Here is a 23,095-nt window from a genome sequence, read left to right as displayed (position 1 = left end):
GACAGTCACATGGTAACCAGGAAATACATCCCCCGTGCAAGGAAGCAGACACAGCACTATGCTGTACCGGAAATACACTCCCCCGTGCAAAGGAAGCAGAGACAGACATGGGTACCGGGAAATACACTCCCCCGTGCAAAGGAAGCAGAGACAGTCACATAATGGTACCAGAAATTACACTTCCCCCATGCACAGGAAGCGAGACAGTCACATGGGTACCAGAATACACTCCCCCGTGCACAGGAAGCAGAGGACAGTCACACGCAGATGAGACCAGGGAACAATACACTCCCCCATGCACAGGGAAGCAGAGACAGTCACATGTGTCGTACCAGGAAATACACTCCCCCCGTTGCAAGGAAAGCCAGAGAACAGTCAACGGTAACCAGGAAATACCACTCCCCGTGAAAGGAAGCAGAGACCAGTCACATTGGGTACGGAATACACTCCCCGGCAAAGGAAGCAGAGGACAGTCACATGTCGGTACCAAGGAAATACACTCCCCCGTGCAAAGGAAGCAGAGGAAGTCACATGGGTACGGGAAATACACATCCCCCGTGCAAGGAAGCAGGACAGTTCACACGGCGGTACGGGAAATACACTCCCCCGTGCAACAGAAGCAGAGACAGTCACACGGTACCAGGAAATTTTACCACTCCCCCGTGCAAGGAAAGAAGCAGAAGACATCACCATGGTACCGGGAAATTACCACTCCCCCGTGCAAAGGCAAGCAGAGACAGTCAATGGGTACCAGGAATTACACTCCCCCGTGCCAAAGGAAGGCAGGACAAGGTCAACTCATGGGTACCAGGAAATACACTCCCCCGTGCAAAGGAAGCAAGACAGTCACACGGGTACCAGGAAATACACTCCCCCGTGCAAAATGAAGTCACAGACATGTCACATGGGTACCAGGGAAATACACTCCCCCGTGCAAAGGAAGCAGAGACAGTCACATGAAGGGGGTACCAGGAAATACACTCCCCGTGCAAAGGAAGCAGAGGACAGGTCACATGGGTACAGGAAATACACTCCCCGTGCAAAGGAGTGTGTGTGTATGACGGTACAGGGAAATACAAACTCCCCCCGTGCAAGGAAGCAGAGACAGTCACATGCGTACCAGGAAATACACTCCCCCGGTGCAAAGAAGCAGAGACAGTCACATGAGTACCGGGAAAATACATCCCCCGAGCACAGGAAGGAGAGGGACAGTCACATGGTACCGCGGAAATGCACTCCCCGTGCAAAGAAGCAGAGGACAGTCACATGGGTACCAGGAAATACACGGCCCCGTGCAAAGGAAAGCAGAGACAGTCAACACGGTACCAGGAAATACACTTCCCCCGTGCAAAGAAAGCAGAGACAGTCACATGGGTACCGGGAAATACACCTCCCCCGTGCAAAGGAGCAGATCAGGACCAGTCACCAACGGGTACGGAAATACACCCCCCGTGACAGGATAGCAGAGACAGTCCACACGGGTAACAGAAATACACTCCCCCGTTATGCAAAGGAAGCAGAGACAGTCACATGGGTACCGGGAAATACACTCCCCCGTGCTGCAAAGGAAGCAGAGACAGTCAACATTGGGTACCAGGAAATACACTCCCCGTGCAAGGAAGCAGAGACAGTCACATGGAGGTACCAGGAAATACACTTCCCCCGTGCAAAGGAAGCAGAGCAGTCAACGCGGTACCAGGAAAATACACTCCCCCGTGCCAAATGAAGGCAAGACAGTCCACATGGGTTACCAGGAAATACACTCCCCCGTGCAAAGGAGTAGAACAGTCACATGGTACCAGGGAAATACCACTCCCCCGTGCAAAGAAAAGCAGAGACAGTCCATGGGTACCAGGAAATACACTCCCCGTGCAAAGGAAGCAGAAGACAGTCACATGGCTGGTACCAGGAAGACACTCCCCCTTGCAAAGGAAGCAGAGACAGTCAACATGGGGGTACCAGGAAATACACTCCCCCGTCAAAGGAAGCCAGAGACAGTCACATGATACGAAATACAACTCCCCCGTGCACAGGGAAGGAGAGACAGTCACAATGGGTACGGGAAATGACTCCCTGCAAAGGAAGCAGAGACAGTCACAAGAAGTACCAGGAAATACACTCCCCCGTGCACAGGAAGCAGAGACAGTCACATGGGTACCGGGAAACTAGAAGATCGTGGGGGTCACTGGGAGATACTGGGGGTAACAGGTGAGACTGGTGTAAGTGGGAGGGGCTAATTGTGCGTCCCTCTCGCCCCAGACACTGACAATCCGGAGGCGGCCGTGTGTATTTACAAGACAGAGAGCGACTGCGTCATGAGATTCACTTACTCGGAGGAGAGCGGCAGATCCGTCCTGAGGGTCCTGAAGGAACCGGCGGTTTGATGTGGGTCCACCGGGTTTGGTTTTAGGGGTTCATTTTCCACTGATAAACAATTTGCGTGGGGAGGATTTTAATTCCCTTCACCCCAAATTATCAAATTAATGATCCCCCCAGGAATTGCACATTTCTGCCAATAACCAATGGCTGAGCCCTAATTAGGGTGGAGCCAATTAGCTGTGGGCCCCCCCAGCATTACAGGGGCCCCTTAAAGGGAAATGCAAATAAAGAAAACAGAGTTCAGCTGGGGGCCCCACATGACATACTGTTCCTCCAGACTGGGATTTACCCAGCATGCCCTTGGATTCCCCCCACAGAATGTGCCAGTGCCCCCGATACCCTGACCGTGCTGCTGGCCGTAGTGGGGAGCATCCTGCTGATTGGCCTCGTCCTATTGGCCGTATGGAAGCTGCTCGTTACCATTCAGACCGGCGGGAATTCTCCAGTTTCAGAGCGAGCGCATCGAGGGCCAAGATATGAGATGGTGAGAATGGGGGGGGGTCGGGAGATATGAGATGGGGGGGGGGAAGATATGAGGCATTGGTGAGATGGGGAGGGAATATAGATGGTGAAATGGGGGGGAGAGTTAGGAGTAATGGCGGGGGGGAGGGAGATATGAGATGGTGAGATGGGGGGGAGGAGATATGTGAGATGGTGAGATTGGGGGGGGAGATATGAGATGGTGAGATGGGTGGGGGGAAAGAGATGGGGGGGGGGAGATATGAGATGGTGAGATGGGGGGGAGGGGAATATGAGATGGTAGATGGGGGGGAGATATGAGTGGTGAGATTGGGGGGGGAATATGAGATGGTGATGATGGGGGGGAGATATGAGATGGTGAGTGGTGGCGGGGGAGATATGAGATGGGGGGGGAGATATGAGAGTGAGATGGGGGGGGAGGGAATAATGAGATGTGGGGGGAGATATGATGATGGGCTGAGAGGGGGGGAGGGAGATTAATGCAGATGGTGAGATGGGGGGGGAGATATGGAGATGTGTGAGATGGGGGGGGAGATATTGAGATGGTGAGATGGGGGGTGGAGGAGATATGAGATGCGTGTGAGATGGGGGGGGAGATATGAAGATGGGGGGGGAGATATGAGAGGTGAGATGGGGGAGGGAGGGAGATTATGAGATGGTGAAGATGGGGGGGGAGATATGAATGGGGGGGGGGGAGATATGAGATGTGAGATGGGAGGCGGGAGGGAATATGAGATGGTTGAGATGGGGTGGGGGAGATATGAGGTAATGGGTGAGATGGGGGGGGAGATATGAAGATGGGGGGGGGAGATTGAGGATGGGGGGGAGATATGAGATGGTGAGATGCAAGGGAGGAGATATGAGATGGTGAGATGGAGGGGGGAGATATGAGATGGTGAGATGGGGGGGGGGGATATGAGAGTGTTGAGATGGGGGGGAGATATGAGATGGGGGGGGGAGATATGAGATGGTGAGATGGGGGGGGAGGGAGATAGAGATGGGGGCGGGGGAGATATGAGATGGCTGGTGGGGGGGAGAGGGAGATATGAGATGGTGAGATGGGGGGGGGAGATATGAGAGTGGTGAGATGGGGGGGGAGATATGAGATGGTGAGATGGGGGGGGACGATATTGAGATGGGTGAGATGGGGGCGAGATATGAGATGGGAGATGGGGAGGAGATATGAGATGCGTGAATGGGGGGGGGAATTATGAGGATGTGGATTGGGGGGGGAGATTATGAGATGGTGAGATGGGTGGGGGGAGATATGAGATGTGAAGATGGGGGGAGTAGAAGATGGGGGGAATATGAGATGGAGGGGGGAGATTATGAGATGGGGGGGGAGATTGAGATTGGATGACAGATGGGGGAGATATGAGTGGTTGAGATGGGGGGGGCGGAGATATGAGATGGGGGGGAGATATGAGATGTGAAGATGGGGGGCGGAGATATGAGATGGAGTGGGGGGGAGATATGAGATGCGTGAGATGGGGAGGGAGGGAGATATGAGATGGGGGGGAGATATGAGATGGTGAGATGGGGGGGGAGATATGAGATGGTGAGACTGGGGGGGAGGGAGATATTTGAGATGGGGGGGAGAATGAGATGGGGGGGGGAGATATGAGATGGGGGGAGATATGAGATGCGTGAGATGGGGGATGATATGAGATGGGGGGGGAGATTCATGAGATGGGAGAGGGGCGAGATTTAGATGGTGAGATGGGGGGGGGAGATATGAGAGGGGGGGAGATATGAGATGGGGGGAGATATGAGATGGTGAATGGGGGGGGAGACTCATGAGAGGGGAGATATCGAGATGGTTGAGAGGGGGGAGATATGAGATGGGCCAGAGGATGGTGGGGGGAGGATATGAGATGGGGGGAGAGATATTTGAGATGGTGAGATGGGGGGTGATATGAGATGGGGGGGGAGATGTGAGATGGGGGGGAGATATCGAGTGGGGGGGGAATATGAGATGGTGAGTGGGGGGTAGGGAGATATTGAGATGGTGAGATGGGGGAGAGATATGAGATGGTGAGATGGGGGGGAGATATGGATGTGGGGGGGGAGAGATATGAGATGGGGGGGGATAATTGAGATGGTGGATGGGGGGGAGATGTGAGGGAGATATTGAGATGGGGAGATTGAGGGAGGGATTATTTGATTTTTTTTTTGGAGGGGGGGGGAGATTGAGATGTGAGATTGGGGAGAATATGATTGTGGGGGGGGGGAGATATGAGATGTGGGGGGAGATATGAGATGTGGGGGGGGGGGGGAGTATGAGATGGTGAGGATGCGGGGGAGATATTGAGTATGCGTGAGATGGGGGGAGTATGAATGTGGGGGGGAGAGATATGAGATGTGGGGGGAGATATGAAAATGGTGAGATGGGGGGTGAAGATATGAGATGGCCGGGGAGATTATGAGATGTGGGACATATTGAATGGGGAGGGAGATATGAGATGGGGGGGAGATATGAGATCAATTGTGGGGGGGGAGATATGAGAATGGGGAGGAGTTATGAGATGGGGGGGGGTATTGAGATGTGGCGGGGGGAGAGATATGTAGGATGTGGGGGGACATATGAGCTATGGGAGGAGATATTGAGATGGGGGGGACATATTGAGATGGGGGAGGGAGATATGAGATGGGGGGGAGATATTGAGAATGGGGGGGAGATATGACGGATGGGGGGAATATGAGACATCCAATCAATGTGGGGAGGGGTTGATGATGTTGGGGGACATTAAGATGGGGGAAGATATGAGATGGTTGGAGATTATGAGATGGGTTGGAGATATGAGCATGGGGGGGAGATATGAGGATGGGGGGGGGGTATGAGATGTTGGGGGTATGAGATGTTGGGGGACATTTATGAGATGGGGGGGAGATATTGATTCAGTGGAGATTTGGGATCCACTGGACCAATCATCTCTTTTACTCATATTGAAAGGTCTGACTGAATAGGGAAGCGGAATCTGAGCTTTAAAGGGGAAACTAATACCCACTCACTCCCATTACTGTGGGCCCATAAGTGGTCTCCTTGTCTCCCCAGGCATCGAACCCGCAATGTACCGGCCGGCGGTCTCTACGCACAACGGGATGAGATGTACAGCAGGCTGAGCAAGTCCTACAACGGAACACATAGGGACTGGCCCAGGGAGGTTCTTGGCAATAGAAGAATTCGATCCAGTGGGGGAGATTCAGGCATTGCACAAATATGGGACCCGCGCTGGGGCACCTCTCCTCCCCTGGCCCAATAGCCAATAGGCACCGGCCAAACATTTCTGCTTACCAGCTGATACCGCCTAATGACTGGACCTGCTGATCCACAGAAGCTTTTACACTCTCCAACTCCCTGCAACCCTTCATGGAGAGGAACTGTGCCCGGGGAGAAGCCAAAACTGGACCATTGGTTTAAGCCCCCGCCTGTGGGCTCGGTACAGAACCATTTGGATCAGATGTGGGATTGGAGCAAAAAAGCCGCACAATGAATTCTCATTGGTCGCGGAAATTTTATAAACAATTTTCTATAAATTTTTGACCAAACTTTGTCAAAAATTTCCTTTAGATTTATACTAGAGATTTTTAACAATTCGGTAGCCACGCCCCCTCCCCCAGCGCGAGCCCATTATCTGACCCCGAGGTTTAAACTTCCTGGGGGGTAGAATGAAGGGAACTGCCCGGGACGCTATGTTCTGGGGGGGGGGGGGGGTTATAAGAAAAGATTTGACTTTTTGCAACTTTTGTAATAACCTTAAATTAATAAAGATCAGAATCCTTGTTTTTGTCTTGTTCGAGGTGTAAAATTAAAGGGGAAGTACAAAAGGGGCAATTGCACCAATGGAATCTCTTATCCAGTAAGAAAAACTCCCAGCACCCTTCAGCTTCCCCGCCCCCTGGGGCTGGAACCCAATCACTTCGCAAGGAAGGAAATAGGGCACACCCCCCAAAGATTGTGCCCAAATTGGTACCACTAACCGGCCATCGGCAATAAGATAAACCCATTTCGCCTCTTGGGTGGGCAATAAAAGCTGGTGAGGCAATTGGATCACTGCCCAGAATCAGCCTATTGGGTTTCTTTTGGCTTTCTCTATGAGCCCCGGATCCACACCCCCAAGTGTATCTGGGGCCAATCACTTCACACTGTCCGATCCCAGTATCCAATCAGATAGCATTTTTGGCCAGCGTGGGAAGGGTCAAGGCCACACCACAGCTTCCAGGGATCGTTGTTATCTACAGGGTGGGAATAAACCTGCCGAGGGGCTTTCGATTGTCATTACAGTCTTTTGCAGCAAACGCCGGCATTCAAGATTTTAGCAGGTTTCTCCTCCGTTGCTTGCACGCTCCCCTAGTGGCAGCTGGAAGTATCAGTAAAGATAAATTGTCTGGTTGATACAAAAAAAATCATTCCGGGGCCACAATGTGTCGGGTTGTTGGTAATTTAGGCAGCGCTGGATATGGAGCTCCGTAATTTCTGGGAGTTAACGAGTTAGCAAAGGAAGTGAATAACGCGGAAACCGACCCAATCATGCACTGGCGTAGGGCGACTCCACTTGGACCAATAATCCCCCCCAACAACTGCCCCTCAGCTTTACTGGGCGGTACCCCCCACCCCTCATTCATTAACCCTTTCAATTATATCCATGAGCTGACCTGACTTCACATCCCCTGGTGGGGCTGGCCAAAGAGATTAGTGGGGGGCCCCCATATACCCCAACTTTGCCCCTTTAGCAGTAGTCTGGCCCCCCTAAAAGGAGTCTTGCCCATGCCAACACCCGCTACGCTGTCCCAGTTGCCCCCCCAGCTGCTATTTTCAGCTGCGTGCCAAATGGCTGTTGGTTTGGGGGGGTCACAGGCAGCTCGTTCCCCATAAGAAGCTTTAAATGCCCTCTAAAGGCCAAGTAGTTAACTGCCATTATTTGGGTTTTTATTCCCTTTATTCTGCCCCAAAGCCGGGGCCCTCCCACCTCACTTCCAGAGCTGTTAAAATAACACTTGAGTTTCCCCTTTTAATTTCTTTTCCCCACGAAGGAAACTGGTTTGGAGCGTTCTCTGCCATTACCCCCCAACCGCGCGCCAGGACCGCCCGAATGACGCTCACCCAGATGCAGGGCGTCTCCCTGTCACCCCGGGGGGAAGGAAACATCAGCTGGAGCGGCGCTCCGGGCAACTTGGGTGCAATAACCTTTCTGTAGCGCACCGACTCCCAGCGGACAGGGCTGCGGGAATCCCAGCTACTGCGGGCACTGGTACTGGATGTATAGCTGGGAATGCCCCTGCAGGTACCCACCCCCCTCCCTGACTCCTGCTATTACCACAATATGTTCCTTTTAGTTGTCACTATATCAGGCAGTTACTTCCACTGCCAGTATCTGCAAGCTCCATTATTACAGAAGGAGAAATCTATGTTTAATAAATAGCAGTATCATGAATGTGTAACCAGGAGCGCCCCCAAGTGGCAGAAAAGGGCCCCCCCAGTGCTTTGTCCATTCAGTTCTCAGTATTTTAAGCACTTTATGAAACTCCCTCCCCCCCTAGGGGGACTGACCATAAACACGTCAGCGGTTACCATTTAGTACAGTTTTGGGCCTAGGGGGGAACTGACCCATAAAACCACGCGTCGACCATTAGTACAGTTTGGGCCGAGGTGGGACTGAACCCCACTAAAATACACGTCGGTACCATTAGTACAGTTTGGGCCTAGGCGGGGACTGACCCCACTAAACCACGTCACTTGCCATTAGTACAGTTTGGCCTAGGGGGACTGACCATAACACGTCGGGTACATTTAGTACAGTTGGCTAGGGGGATGACCATAAACACGTCACTGCCATTTAGTACAGTGGGCCAGCTAGGGGGGACTGACCCATAAACACGTCAGCCTTAAGTACGGTTTGGGCCTTAGGCGGACTGACCCATAAACACGTCAGACTGCCATTAGTACAGTTTGGGCCTAGGGGGGGGACTGACATAAACACGTCACTGCCATTAGTACAAGTTGGGCCTTAGGGGACCGACCCATAAACACGTCACTGCCATTAGTACAGTTTGGGCCTAGGGGGGAACCGACCCATAAACACGGTCACTGGCCATTAGACAGTTTGGCCTAGTGGGGACCGACCCACTAAACACGTCACTGGCCATTAGTACAGTTGGGCCTAGGGGGACCGACCCATAAACACTCACTGCCCAATTAGTTACAGTTTTGGGCCTAGGGGACCGACCCCATAAACACGTCATGCCATTACGTACAGTTTGGGCCTAGGGGGACCGACCCATAGAACACGTCACTGCCATTACGTTTACAGTTTGGGCCTAGGGGGACCGACCCATAAACGTCCGTTTCCATTAGTAACAGTTTGGGCCTAGGGGGACCGACCTTAACACGTCACTGCCAACATAGTACAGTTTGGGCCTAGGGGGGCCAGCACCGACCCATAAAAACACGTCCACTTGCATTAGTACAGTTTGGGCCTAGGGACCGACCCAAAACACGCACTGCCATTAGTACAGTTTGGCTAGAAAGGACCCGACCTAAACACGGTACTGCCATAGTACAGTTGGCCTAGGGCCCGCCCATTAACACGTCACTGCCATTAGTACAGTTTGGGCCTTAGGGGGACCGACCATTAAAAACGTCCTGCCATTAGATTACGTTGGCCTAGGGGGTACCGACCCATAAACACATTCATCTACCATTAGTCAGTTTGGGCCTAGGGGGGACGACCCTAAACACGTCAGATCACCAGCCGGTTGCCATTAGTCCGTTAGCCTAGGGTCGGGACCGGACCCATAAACGTCGCCTTGCCATTAGTACAGTCTTGGCCCTAGGGGGAGGACTGGACCCAAAAACACATTCACTACCATATAGTACAGTTTTGGGCCTAGGGGGGACTGACCCATAAACCGTCACTGCCATTTTAGTACAGTTTTGGGCCTAGGGGGACCGACCACTAAACACGTCACTCCATTAGTTACCAGTTTGGGCCTAGGGGGACTGACCATAAAACACGTCTGTACCATTAGTACAGTTTGGGCCTAGGGGGGACTTGCACCCATAAACACGTCACTGCATTTAGTTACAGTTTTGGGCCTAGGGCGGGACTGACCATAAACACTCTCAATGCCATTAGTACAGTTTGGGCCTAGGGGGAAGGTATAGGTACCGACCCATAAACACATCACTACCATTAGTACAGTTTGGGCCTAGCGGGAGGACTGACCCATTAAACACAGCGTCGGTGCCATTAGTACAGTTTAGGCCTAGGGGGAACCCGACCCTATAACCACTGTCGGATGCCATTAGTACAGTTTTGGGCCTATGGGGGGAGGGATGACCCATAAAAACACATCACTACCATTAGTACAGTTTGGGCCTAGGGGGGGACTGACCCATAAACACGTCACTGCCAAATAGTACAGTGGGCCTAGGGGGACCCGAACCCATAAACACGTCACTGCATAGTACAGTTTGGCGCCTAGGCGGGCGGGACTGACCATAACACGTCGGGGCGGATACCATTAGTTTCAGTTTGGGCTAGGGGACTGACCCATTTAAACACGTCACATGCCATTAGTACAGTTATGGGCCTGGGGGGATGGACCCAATAAACACCTCACTGGCCATTAGTAACAGCTTTGGGCATAGGGGGGACTGACCCGATAAAACACATCATACCATTTAGTACAGTTAGGCCTAAGGGGGGACTGACCCAATAAAACACGTCACTGCCAATTAGTTACAGTTTTTGGCCTAAGGGGGACCACCCATAAAACACGTCACTGCCATTAGTACAGTTTGGGCTAGGGGGGAACGACCATAAAACACGTCGGTACATTAGTACAGTTTGGGCCTAGGGCGGACTGACCAATAAACACGTCACTGCCATTAGTACAGTTTGGCCCTGAGTGGGACTGGACCATAAACACGTCCGTTCCTGGTTACCATAGTACAGTTTGGGTCCTAGGGGACTGACCCATAAACACGTCACTGCCATTTAGTACAGTTTTGGGCCTAGGGGGACTTGACCCATAAACCACGTCACTGCCATTAGTACAGTTTGGGCCTAGGGGGGACCGACCCATAACACTGTCGGGTGCCATTAGTACAGTCTTTGGGCCTAGGGGGACTGACCCATAAACACGTCGAGTACCATTAGTACAGTTTGGGCCAGGGGGACTGACCATAAAACACGTCGGTGCCATTAGTACAGTTTGCGGCCTAGGGTCTGACCCATAAACACATTCACCTACCATTTATACAGTTTAGGCCTGTAGGGGGGACTGACCCATAAACACGTCGGTTGCCATTAGACAGTTTGGGCCCTAGGGGGACTGGACCCATAAACAACCGTCAGGTTTTGCCATTAGTACAGTTTTGGCCTAGGCGGGGACCGACCCATAAAACACGTCAGTGCCATTAGTAACAGTTTGGGCCTAAGGGGGGACTGACCCATAAACACGTCGGTTGCCATTAGTACAGTTTGGGCCTAGGGGGACTGACCCATAAACACGTCTGTGCATAGTACAGGTTTGGCCTAGGGGGACCGGACCCCCATAAACACGTCTGCCGGTGCCATAGTTACAGTGGGCCTTAGGGGGGACGTGACCGATAAAAAACACCGTCCGGAACATTAGTACAGTTTTGGGCCTAAGGGGACCGGACCCATAAACACGTCGTGCCTAGCCATTAGCTACAGTTTTGGGCTAGGTGGGACCGACCCATAAACACGTCATCGGTGCCATTAGTACAGGTTTGGGCCTAGGGGGACCGTACCATAAACACGGTCAGAGAGGAGTGCCCATTAGTACAGTTTGGGCCTTAGGGGACCGACCCATAAACACGTCGGTTCCATTAGTACAGTTGGGCCAGGGGAGACTGACCCATAACACATCACTACCATTAGTAAGTTTGCGGCCAGGGGGACTGACCCATAAACCGTCGGTGCCATTAGTACCAGTTTGGGCCTAGGGTAGGGACTGACCCAATTAAACACGTCGTGCCATTAGTACAGTTTGCGGACCTAGGGCGGGATGACCCAAAACACGTCCGGGTACCATTAGTACGAGTTTGGGCCTAGGGGGGACTGACCATAAACACGTCGGTTGCCATTAGTACAGTTTGGGCCTAGGGGGACTGACCCCATAAACACGTCGGCCATTAGTACAGTTTGGCCCTAGGGGGGACTGACCCATTAAACACGTCGGTGCCATTAGTTACAGTTTGGGCACCTAGGGGGGATCTGACCGCAATTAAACACGTTCCACTTGCCATTAGTACAGTTGGCCTTAGGGGGACCGACCCATAAAACACGTCGGTGCCATAGTACAGTTGGGACACTAAGGGGGGACTGACATAAACACGTGGGTGCCATTAGTACAGTTTGGGCCTAGGGGGGACTGACCCATAAACACGTCACTGCCATTAGTACAGTTTTGGCCTAGCGGGGATGACCATAAACACGTGGGTTGCCATTAGTACAGTTTGGGGCCTAGGGGGACCCGACACCATAAACACGTCCGGTGCCATTAGTTCAGTTTTTGGCCTAGGGGACCGAGCCCATAAACACAGTCTGTGCCATTAGTTACAGTTTGGGCCTAGGGGGACTGACCCATTAAACACGAGTCGGGTGCCATTAGTACAGTTTGCGGCCTACGGGGGGACCCGACCCATAAACATCGTCGTTTGCCATTAGTTACAGTTTTGGACCTAGGGGGACTGACCCATAAACACGTGAGTTGCCATTTAGTTACAGTGGCCTAGGGGGGGACTGACCCATAAAACACTGTCGGTTGCCATTAGTACAGTTTTGGGGCCTAGGGGGGACTGACCCATAAACACGTCTGGTTACTTAGTACAGTTTTGGCTAGGGGGGACTCGAACCCATAAACACTGCCATTAGTACAGTTTGGCGCCTAGGGGGGACTGACCCCATAAAAAAACGTGGGTGCCATAGTACAGTTTAGGGCCTAGGGCGGGGACTGACCCATATAAACGACGTCGGGTTGCCATTAGTACAGTTTGGGCTAGGGGGGACTGACCCCATAAAAAACGTCGGTACCATTTAGTACAGTTTGGGCCTAGGGGGACTGGACCCATAAACACGTCGGGTACCATTAGTACAGTTTGGGCCTAGGGGGACCGACCCTATAAACACGTCTGGTGCCATTTAGTACAGTTGTGGGCCTTAGGGGGGACTGACCATAAACACGTCGTACCATTGTACAGTTTGGGCCTAGGGGACTGACCCATAAACACGTCGTTGCCATTAAGTACCAGTTTGGGCCTAGGGGGGACCGCCCATAAAACACGTCACTGCCATTAGTTACAAGTTTGGGCCTAGGGGGACTTGACCCATAAACCGCATCACTTACCATTAGTACATTTGGGCCCTAGGGGGGACTGACCATAAACACGTCGGCCATTAGTACAGTTTTGGCCTAGGGGACTGACCCAAAACACGTCGTAGCATTAGTGACAAGTTTGGGCCTAGGGGGGACTGACCCATAAAACACGTCAGGTGCCATTTTAGTACAGTTTGGGCCTAGGGGACTGCCATAAACACAGTCGGACTGCCATTAGTACAGTTGTGGGCCTAGGGGGGACTGACCCATAAACACGTCGGTGCCATTTAGTACAGTTGGGCCTAGGGTGGGACTGATCCCCATAAACACGTCCGGTGCCATTAGTTACAGTTGGGCCTAGGGCGGGATAGACCCATAAAACACGTCGTGCCATTAGTACAGCTTGGGCCTCTAGGGGTGCGCACTGACCCATACAACCACCGCCCGGGCCATTAGTACAGTTTGGGCCTAGGGGGGACTGACCCATAAACACGTCACTGCCATTAGTACAGTTTGGACCTAGGGGGGACTGACCCATAAACACGGTCGGTGCCATTAGTACAGTTTGGCCTAGGGGGGAACCGACCCATAAACACGGTCACTGCCATTCAGTAAGTTTGGGCCTAGGGGGACTGGACCCATAAACACGTCACTGCATTAGTACAGTTGGGCCTTAGGGGGACTGACCCATAAACACGTCACTGCATTAGTACAGTTGGCCTAGGGGCGTACTGACCCAGATACATGAGACAAGATAACTGATATTTATTTTGGATGCTTGGAGGATACAGAACCGTTGAAGGAATAACAGGAAGCTCCATTTGGAATGTGAGAGCTGGAAACCCATCGCTGTCTATTCCCAGAACCTGAAAGCAGAACTGAACCAACTTTCATGGGCCAGTTACATGGCCACCTTACCCCTGCAGATCCAGAAGAGTCCCCTCCTGCACCGGAGCCAATGCAAATGAAGTGGCCTGGATTTTACTTGACTTGGCGGCTGTGTGTTGGGAAATGGGGCGTGGCTAATGGTGCCCATACCAGGGGGCAGTCCCGGGCGCCCCATAGGGGCAGCGGTCGGGCGCCCATACGGGGCAGGTTCGGCGCCCATACGGGGGAAGGTGCCGGGCGCCCATACGGCGGGCCCAGCATGATTTTCGCCAGCTTATCTGCCCCGTGTATGGGGCGCCCCCCGACTAAAGTTACCCAGATCTTCAATCGGGCCCAGTGCGTGATTTTCCCGTTGGTCTATGGGTACACACTTGGCTCTGTTGATGGGGCCCGAGGTAGCCCATACCCGCTGTGTAATGGGAATCATTTCGCCAGACAACGCGGATTGCAACGTGCCTTACTGGCGGCCCGGAATGTTCCAGCCAAAAATTTAACCCCTTTCATGGATTATCAACTGTCCATCAGCCAAACAACGCCGGCGCCAGGGGCGGCTGTCAACTTCTCCAGCTTCTCATTCGCTATGGCGGAGAGATACGCCCTCCCAGCCCGGCTTCCTGTACACTCTTGCCCACCTCGAGCCGCATGGCGGCTGACAAGATGCCCCGCCCTTACAATGATGACTATTCAGAGCCTTTATCACAATGACCTCATACGGAGGTTTGGTATCGTGGCGAGCCTCAATCTCTCCTGCGCAGGGGAGAAAGGGCGACAACTAATTGGCCTTGTGACTTTGGAATTAGGGGGCAAAGAACCTTGGGGGCAAATTACTGACGGCACTGTAAGATGTACTTACCCCCTGGCCTGGACCTTGCCCACCCCGGGGGTCAAATGGCACCAGCGCTGCGCGTCTCTTGCCCACTCTGCCGCCCCGATTACGAAGGCCAATGACGAAATCCCGGTGTTTGCTCTGCCATGTTTTGCCACCTGGGCACAGGAAAGCCGGGGGGTTAATGGGAGTGGCCACCTTACATCCATTGCTTGCAGCTTGGGCCCCCTCCCTGCACGATGCTAGTGTGGGGGAGGGGCTCATAATTAATGACACATCTGCGGGTTACAAAGGCCTCTGGGGGGTTTCCATTTTAGCAGATACTCATAATCAAGTGCCGACCACCTAACAGGGCGAGTTACTACTGGGACATAGTGGCGGCTGCTCCATGTGTTTCCCCCGCCCCCTCCCATAATGTGACACTTACAGCTGCTTGGTGCTAAATCCCCCGTAGCCAGGGGACCCCTTCAGACACCTCGAGTCTCTTGCAATCCAGCAGGCACCCCTGTTTATTGGCCCGCGCCAGCTCCCGCAGCCCCTAGTGCACCACCTCGGGGCCGGGCCACAACATGGGCATTCACCACATCGGTCCCACGAGACGATTCAGTATAGGTGCCACCTGCGGGAGAGACATTGGAAAACTCGTTATGGTTATGTGGTGCCCCCCGGGCATTCATTCCCCGTGCTCTGCCAGAGGCGGGTCCTCTACTCCCTAAAGCAGTTGCAGGCCACAGGCCTCTGGCCAGAGGCGGATCCCTACTCACTAAACAGTTGCCTGGCACAGCTCTGCCCAGAGCGGATCCCCTACTCACTAAAAGCAGTTGGCCTGGCACAGCTCTGCCCAGAGGCGATCTCCTACTCACTAAGCAGTTGCCTGGCACCAGCTCTGCCCAGAGGTTGGATCCCTACTCCCTAAAGCAGTTTGCCTGGCACAGCCTCGCCCAGAGGCAGATCCTTACTCACTAATGCAGTTGCCTGCACAGCTCTGCCCAGAGGCGGATCCCTACTCACCACTAATGCAGTTGCCTGGCACAGCTCTGCCCAGAGGCGGGTCCCCTTACTCACTAAAGCAGTTGCCTGGCACAGCTCTGCCCAGAGGCAGGGTCCCTACTCACTAAAGCCAGTTGCTGGCCACCAGCTCTGCCAGAGGCGGATCGCCTTACTCACTAATAGCAGTCGCCTGGCACAGCTCTGCCCAGAGGCGGGATGCCCTACTCACTAATGCAGTTGCCTGGCACAAGCTCTGCCCAGAGGCCGGATCCGCTACTCACATAAAGGCAGTTTGCCTGGCACAGCTCTGCCCAGAGGGCGGATCCCTACTCACTTAAAGCAGTTCGCCTGCCACAGCCTGCCCAGAGGCTGGATTCCCTACTCACTAAAGCGCTCGCCTGGCACAGCTCTGCCCAGAGGCGGATTCCCTACTCACTCAAAGCAGTCGCCTGGCACAGCTTGCCAGAGCAGGCGGATCCCCTTACCTACGAAAGCAGTCGCACTGCACCATTGGCACATGCTTCTGCACCAGAAGGCGGATCCCTACGCACTAAAGCAGTTGCCTGGCAACAGCTCTTGCCCAGAGGCGGATCCCTCATCTCACTAATGCCAGTTCTCTCACGCTCTCAGAGGCGATCCCATATCTCACTAAGTGCAGGTTGCCGTGGCACAGCTCTGCCCAGAGGCGGATCCCTTACTCCACTAATGGCAGTTTGCTGGCCCACAGCCTTGCCCAGAGGCGGATCCCTTACTCACTAATGCAGTTGCCTGGCACAGCTCTGCCCAGAGCGGATTCCCCTACTCACTAATGCAGCTTGCCTGGGCACAAGCTCTGCCCGAGGCGGATCCCTACTCACTAAAGCAGTTGCCTGCACAGCTCTCGCCCAGGGCGGATCCCTACTTCACTAAAGCAGTTGCTGGCACAGGCTTGCCCAGAGGCGGTCCCTATCTCACTAATGCAGTTGCCTGGCACAGCGCTGCCCAGAGGCGTGATCCCTACTCACTAAAGCAGTTGCCTGGCACAGCTCTGCCCAGAGGCGGATCACCTACTCACTAAAGCAGTTGCCTGGCACAGCTCTGCCAGCGGGCGGAGTCCCTACTTCCCTAAGCAGTTGCCTGGCACAGCTCTGCCCAGAGGCGGATCCCTAAAGCAGTTGCACTAATGCAGTGGCCAGTTGGCACAGCTCTCAGAGGCTGGATTCCCTACTCACTAAAGCAGTGCCTGGCACAAGCTCTGCCAGAGGCGGATCCGCTACTCACTAAAGCAGTTGCCTGGCACAGCTCTGCCCAGAGGCTGGCAGCTCCAGCTCTACTCCCTAAAGCAGTTGCCTGCACACTCTGCCCAGAGGCGGATCCCTACTCCACTAAAGCAGTGCCTGGCACAGCTCTGCCCAGAGGTGGGCATCCCTACTTCCTACAAGCAGTTGCCTGCACAGCTCTGCCCAGAGGCGGATCCCTACTCACTAAAGCAGTTGCCTGGCACAGCTCTGATCCCCTTAAAGCAGTTGCCTGCACAGCCGCCAGATCCCTACTCATAATGCAGTTTGCTGGCACAGCTCTGGCCCAGAGGCGGATCCTACTCACTAATGCAGTGCCTGGCACAGCTCTGCCCAGAGGCGGATCCTACTACCTCACTGGCACAAGAGGCGGCTAAAGCAGTGCCTGGCACAGGCTCTGCCAGAGGCGGATCCCTACTCACTAAGCAGTGCCTGCGCACAGCTCTGCCAGAGGCGCATGGCACCTCTTGCCCAGACTAATAAAAGCAGTTGCCTGGCACAGCCTGCCCAGAGGCGGTCCCTACTCACTAAAGCAGTTTGCCTGCACAGCTCTGCTCCAGCATGCGGCCCATCAATCCCTACTCACTAAAGCAGTGCTGCCTCTGCGGCTACACTCTGCCTGCCAGAGTGGCGGCTTGGATCCCTACTCACTGAAAGCCAGCTCCCTGCATTCTGCTCTGACCACAGCTCCTGCACATGACGCTGGATCCGCTACTCACTACCGTGGTCGGCCAGCACAGCGTCTGCAGCCCGGCGGGATGCCTACACTCACCAGTCGCTTGTCCGCCTGGACACAGCCAGTCGTATGCCAGGGCGATCCTCGGAGCTCCGGGATACAGCCCCGGGCACACTCCTGCCCGGATGCCGCTGGCCCATTCCCGCTCCCACCCGTTACCCCCTCCCCCAGCTCCGCCCGGGACCCCGGCCCTTACCTCACCTCTCCCCCACCCGCCCCGGGACCCAGCCCACTCCACACCTGCCCCAGCCCATCCGCCCCGGGACCCCGGCCATACCACTCCCACCTGCCCAGGCCCATACCCGCCCGACCCGGCCATACCTACTCCCACCTGCCCCCAGCCCATACCCGCCCCGGACCCCGGCCCATACCCCCTCCATTCCCCCCGGGGACCCCGCCCATACCACTCCCACCCGCCCGGGACCCGGCCCATACCCTCCATCCCCCCCGGGGACCCCGGCCCATACCCCCACTCCCACCCGCCCCGGACCCCGGCCCATACCCACCATTAGTCTTGGCTTCCTTTCGCGGAATCAAGCATGGCAGCTGTGCTGGAGCAGATGATGGTGCAATTGGCAGAGCTGTGTATGGGCACCCCACAAACCACGTATAGGCACCCCGCATTCCGGCTGTCTGTTACAGCACAATCTGCCACTATAGAGGGGCAAACCGAACCAATAGAATGTACAGGGTAACACTGGATGGTATTATAGGGGGCTGGGGGGCAATAGAATGTACAGGCTAACAAGTGGGGTATTTAGGGGCTGGGGGCAATGAATGTACAGGGTAACACTGGGGGTATTTAGCGTGGGCAATAGAATGTTACAGGGGTAACCACTGGGTATTTAGCGAGTTGGGCGGCCAATAAGAATGTACAGGTAACACTGGGTATTTAGGGCTGGCAATAGAATGTACAGGGTAACACTGGGTATTTACGGGTTGGGGCATATATGTACAGGTAAAAACTGGGTATTTAGGGGGCTGGGACAATAGAAATGTACAGATGGTAAAACACTGGTATTTACTGTTTGGTGAGGATAGGAAGTACAGGGGTAACACTGGGGTATTAGGGGTGGGGCAACTAGAATGTACAGGCGGTAACCTGGCGTATTTAGGGCTGGGGCAAATCGAATGTTGACAGGGTAAACACTGGGGGTATTTAGGGTTGGGCATAGAATGTTACAGGGAACACGGGTATTTAGGGGGTTAGGGGCAATAGAATGTACAGGGGTAACACTGGCGGGGCTATTTAGGGGGCGGGGGCAATAGAATATTACAGGAGGTAACACTGGGGTATTTAGAGGTTGGGGGCAAATAGAATGTACAGGGATAACACTGGTATTTAGGGTTGGGCAATAAGAATTTACAGGTAACACTGGTATTTAGGGCGGCAATAAGAATGTACAGAGTAACATTGGGGTATTTAGGGGGTTGGGGGCATAGAATGTTACAGGGTAACACGGGGTATTTAGGGGGGGGGCATAGAAGTACAGGGTAACACTGGGTTATTTAGGGGGCTGGGGGCAATAGAATATACAGGTGTAACATGGGGTATTTAAGTCGGGCTGGGGCAATAGAATGTACAGGGGTAACACTGGGGTATTAGGGTTGGGGGCAATAGAATGTACAGGAAGGTAAACACTGGGGGTATTTAGGGGTTGGGGCAATAGGAATATACAGGGGTAACCACGGGTATTTAGATGCTTGGGGGGCACATAGAATGTACAGGGGTAAACCACTGGTATTTAGGGTTGGGGGCATAGAATATACAGGTAACACTGGGGCGTATTTAATGCTTGGGGGCATAGAATGTACAGGGTAACACTGGGTATTTAGGATTGAGGGGCATAGAATGTACAGGGTAACACTGGGGGTATTTAGGGTTGGGGGCAAATAGATATACAGGTAAACACTGGGGGTATTTAGAGCTTGGGAGCATAGAATGATACAGCGTAACACTGGGGTATTTAGCGTTGGGGGCAATAAATGTACAGGGTAACCACTGGGGTATTAGGGGTTGGGGCAAGAGATAGAATGTTACAGGGGGTTACACGGAGTATTTAGGGCTGGGGGCAATAGAATATACAGGGTTTTAAAAAAAAAAAAAAAAAAACCTGGGGTATTTAGGGGGCAATCCCCGTACCCTGATTGAGCAGATCGGTGCGACACGATCACCCTGAGAGCGAAATAAACGGAAGAACGCCCCGCTCTTGAGCACGAAGGCCGAACTTCCAGCGCCTGAACCCGGTACACCCGCCGCCAAAGTCCCGGAGCGGCTCCTCTCCCCCGCAGGCCCAGCCCGGACTTGCTTCCCTCTCCCCGCAGCCCAGTCCGGAGTTCGGCTCCTCTCCCCCGCGCCCAGTCCCGGGAGCGGCTTACCCTCTCCCCCGCAGCCCAGTCCCGGCAGCGGCTCCCTCTCCCCAGCAGCCCAGTCCCGGAGCGGCTCCTTCTCCCCCGCAGCCCATCCCGGAGCGGCCTCATCTGCGCCAGGAACACGTGTAACTAGCGGCGCCGCGTACTGACGTCATCGACGTCTCTTTAGCACTTAGCGCCCCGCGACGCATCATATGCGACAGAGAGAAGCCGTAGCTCACTCTATTTTTGCCAAAAGCGGTAATGCAGGGGGGAATGGTATCTGAGATAGAGCTGCTGAAAGGGAGACTGGAGATGGGGTCTCTGCTGTGCTGATTTATATAATTGGGTTCAGTACAGGAAAGTATATTGCGGTGCTGCCACAAACCTGTATCTCAGCCTCACCCCCTTTTTCATATGGGACCCCCAGCCCAAGTGGAGTTTGGTGCTGCAATTGGGCCCAGTTGGACCGGTACCTTAGAGGAGCGAAAAGGCCCCCCAAGGGCCAAACATCCAAACCTTGGGGTCCCATACAAGATATGTGGCCAATATACCAGGCAAGGCTGGCGCCCCATAACCCCGTATGTGCCGCACGTTTAGTCAGTAGTGGGCTGATGAGAATTGCTAGAGGTTCTGTTATGTCCAACCCACCGAAGAAGGATAACCAGGGCCCCCACCACCCAATGACAATCGGGGGGGCAAGACAAGGGGGCCCAGTTAATATCTAATTACACCACTGCTCAATTGCGGGGGGCCGGGTTAACATCTAATTACACCATTGCTCTAATTGCTGGGGCCGGTAACATCTAATTAACCATTGCTCTAATTGCTGGGGGGCCCGTAACATCTAATTACACCATTGTCTAATCTGTTGGGGGCCGGGTAACATCTGATTACACCACCCTCTAACTGCTGGGGCGGTAACATCTAATTACCCCACATCTCTATCTGCTGGAGGCCGGTAACATCTAATTACCACCATTGCTCTAATTGCTGGGGCCGTACATCAATTACCCACTGCTCTAACTGCGGGAGGCCCGGTAAACATCTAATTACACCATTGGCTCTAATTGCTGGTGGGCCCGTAACATCTAATTACCCCACTGCTCTATCTGCTGGGGGGCCCCTAACATCTACATTACACCATTGCTCTAATTGCTGGGGGCCCGGTAACATCTAATTACACCACCACATCTAACTGCTGGGGCGAACATCTAATTACCCAGCCTCTATCTGCTGGGGGGGGGCCGTACATCTAAAATTACACCACCGGCTCTAACGGCTGGGCCCGGTAACATCTAATTACCCCACTGCTCTAATTCCTGGGGGGCCAGTACAATCTAATTACACCTTGCTCTAATTGCTGGGGGGCCGGTATAACATCTAATTACACCACCGCTCTAAACGCATGGTGAAGGCCCCGTAACATCTAATTTACACCACTTGCTCTATCTGCTGGGGCCAGTAACAGCTAATTTACACCATGCCTTAATGCTGGGGGCCCAGTAACATCTAATACACCACTGCCTCTACACTGCGGGGGCCGGGTAACATCTAATTACCACTGCTCTATCTGCTGGGGCCCTGTAACATCTAATTACACACCGCTTACTGCGGGGGCCCGGTAACATCTACATTACACCATTGCTCTTAATGCTGGGGGCCCGGTCTAACATCTAATTACACCACCGCTCTAACTGCTGGGGGCCCTAGCGGTAACCGCTATACCCCACTGCTCTATTCTGCCGGGGGCCCAGTAACGATACCAATACCCCACTGCTCTATCTCGGGGGGCTCAGTAACTCTAATTACACCATTGCTCTAATGCTGGGGGCCCAGTGGGACTGTAGTTTAAGGGCCCCATGATGTTGCTGGGAGGGCATAACGATCATTCCCCTGCCATTTCATTAAGGCTGTACTTTCTGCCTGTCTCTGTGGCTTCTTGCCCTCTCCCCGAGCCTGTTCCCTAATCCAAGTTACATTGTACAATGCACCCCTCTGTCCCGAGTATTGCACTTTCTGTCAACATAAAATACCGTTCTGCATTTCTAGGACATATTCACATAAAGTCATTGTGTGCCTAGTGCCTTTACCTGTGTCTGACCCGCTGACCCGCTGGTTACCCCCACCCACTCGCCCCCGTCTGTACTCCTGCCCTCTCTACTTTAACTATGGCAGGTACCTTGTACTACTAACTCCCAGCCACTAGAGTGCAGCACGGAGTTGAGTATGGTTGGTGCCCAATAAATAGATGACTGTCTGCTGCACCTTACAGCCCCCCCGCATTCCCGACCCAGAGCCCAAACACGCCCGCCCCCACCAATAAATAGTGACTGTCGTTGCACCTTTACCAGCCCCCCTGTAGCATTCCAGTACCAGAGACAAACGGCCCCCCCCCCCAGCCCAATAATTAGTACGTCTGTGCACCTTACAGCCCCCCCGGCATCCCATACACAGAGGCACAACAGCCCCCCCAGCCCATAAATGAGTGACTGTCTGTGGCACCTTACAGCCCCCCCGGCATTCCCAGTTACCCAGAGCACAAACAGCCCCCCCAGCCAATAAATAGTGACTTACTGTGCACCTTACAGCCCCCTGGCATCCCAGTTACCAGACGCACAAACAGCCCCCCCAGCCATAAATATGGACTGTTCTGTGCACCTTTACAGCCCCTGCATTCCCAGTACCCGAGCACAAACAGCCCCCCAGCCCATAATAGTGACTGTCTTGGCACCTTACAGCCCCCCTGCATTCCCAGACCCAGAGCACTAAACAGCCCCCCAGTCCAAAAATAGTGACTGTCTGTGGCACTTACAGGCC

At 53.9% G+C, this 23,095-nt stretch overlaps 1 protein-coding gene across 1 annotated transcript in view; it reads left to right on the top strand.

Moving 5' to 3' along the window:
• itgb5 (integrin subunit beta 5) overlaps positions 1-23,095 on the top strand; it is a gene marked incomplete in the record, with an annotated part of 87,981 nt that overhangs the window by 44,327 nt on the left and 20,559 nt on the right. Inside the window, 6 exon segments of the mRNA NM_001142232.1 lie at positions 2,260-2,375; positions 2,696-2,803; positions 2,806-2,823; positions 2,826-2,841; positions 2,843-2,851; positions 2,853-2,863. Coding sequence (NP_001135704.1) covers positions 2,260-2,375; positions 2,696-2,803; positions 2,806-2,823; positions 2,826-2,841; positions 2,843-2,851; positions 2,853-2,863 — 278 coding nt within the window.

The sequence above is a fragment of the Xenopus tropicalis genome, chromosome 9 (genome assembly GCF_000004195.4).
Source record: "Xenopus tropicalis strain Nigerian chromosome 9, UCB_Xtro_10.0, whole genome shotgun sequence".
Taxonomy (NCBI): domain Eukaryota; kingdom Metazoa; phylum Chordata; class Amphibia; order Anura; family Pipidae; genus Xenopus; species Xenopus tropicalis.
The sequence above is the reverse complement of the archived record's forward strand: the minus strand, read 5'-3'. Positions and strand labels throughout refer to the sequence as shown.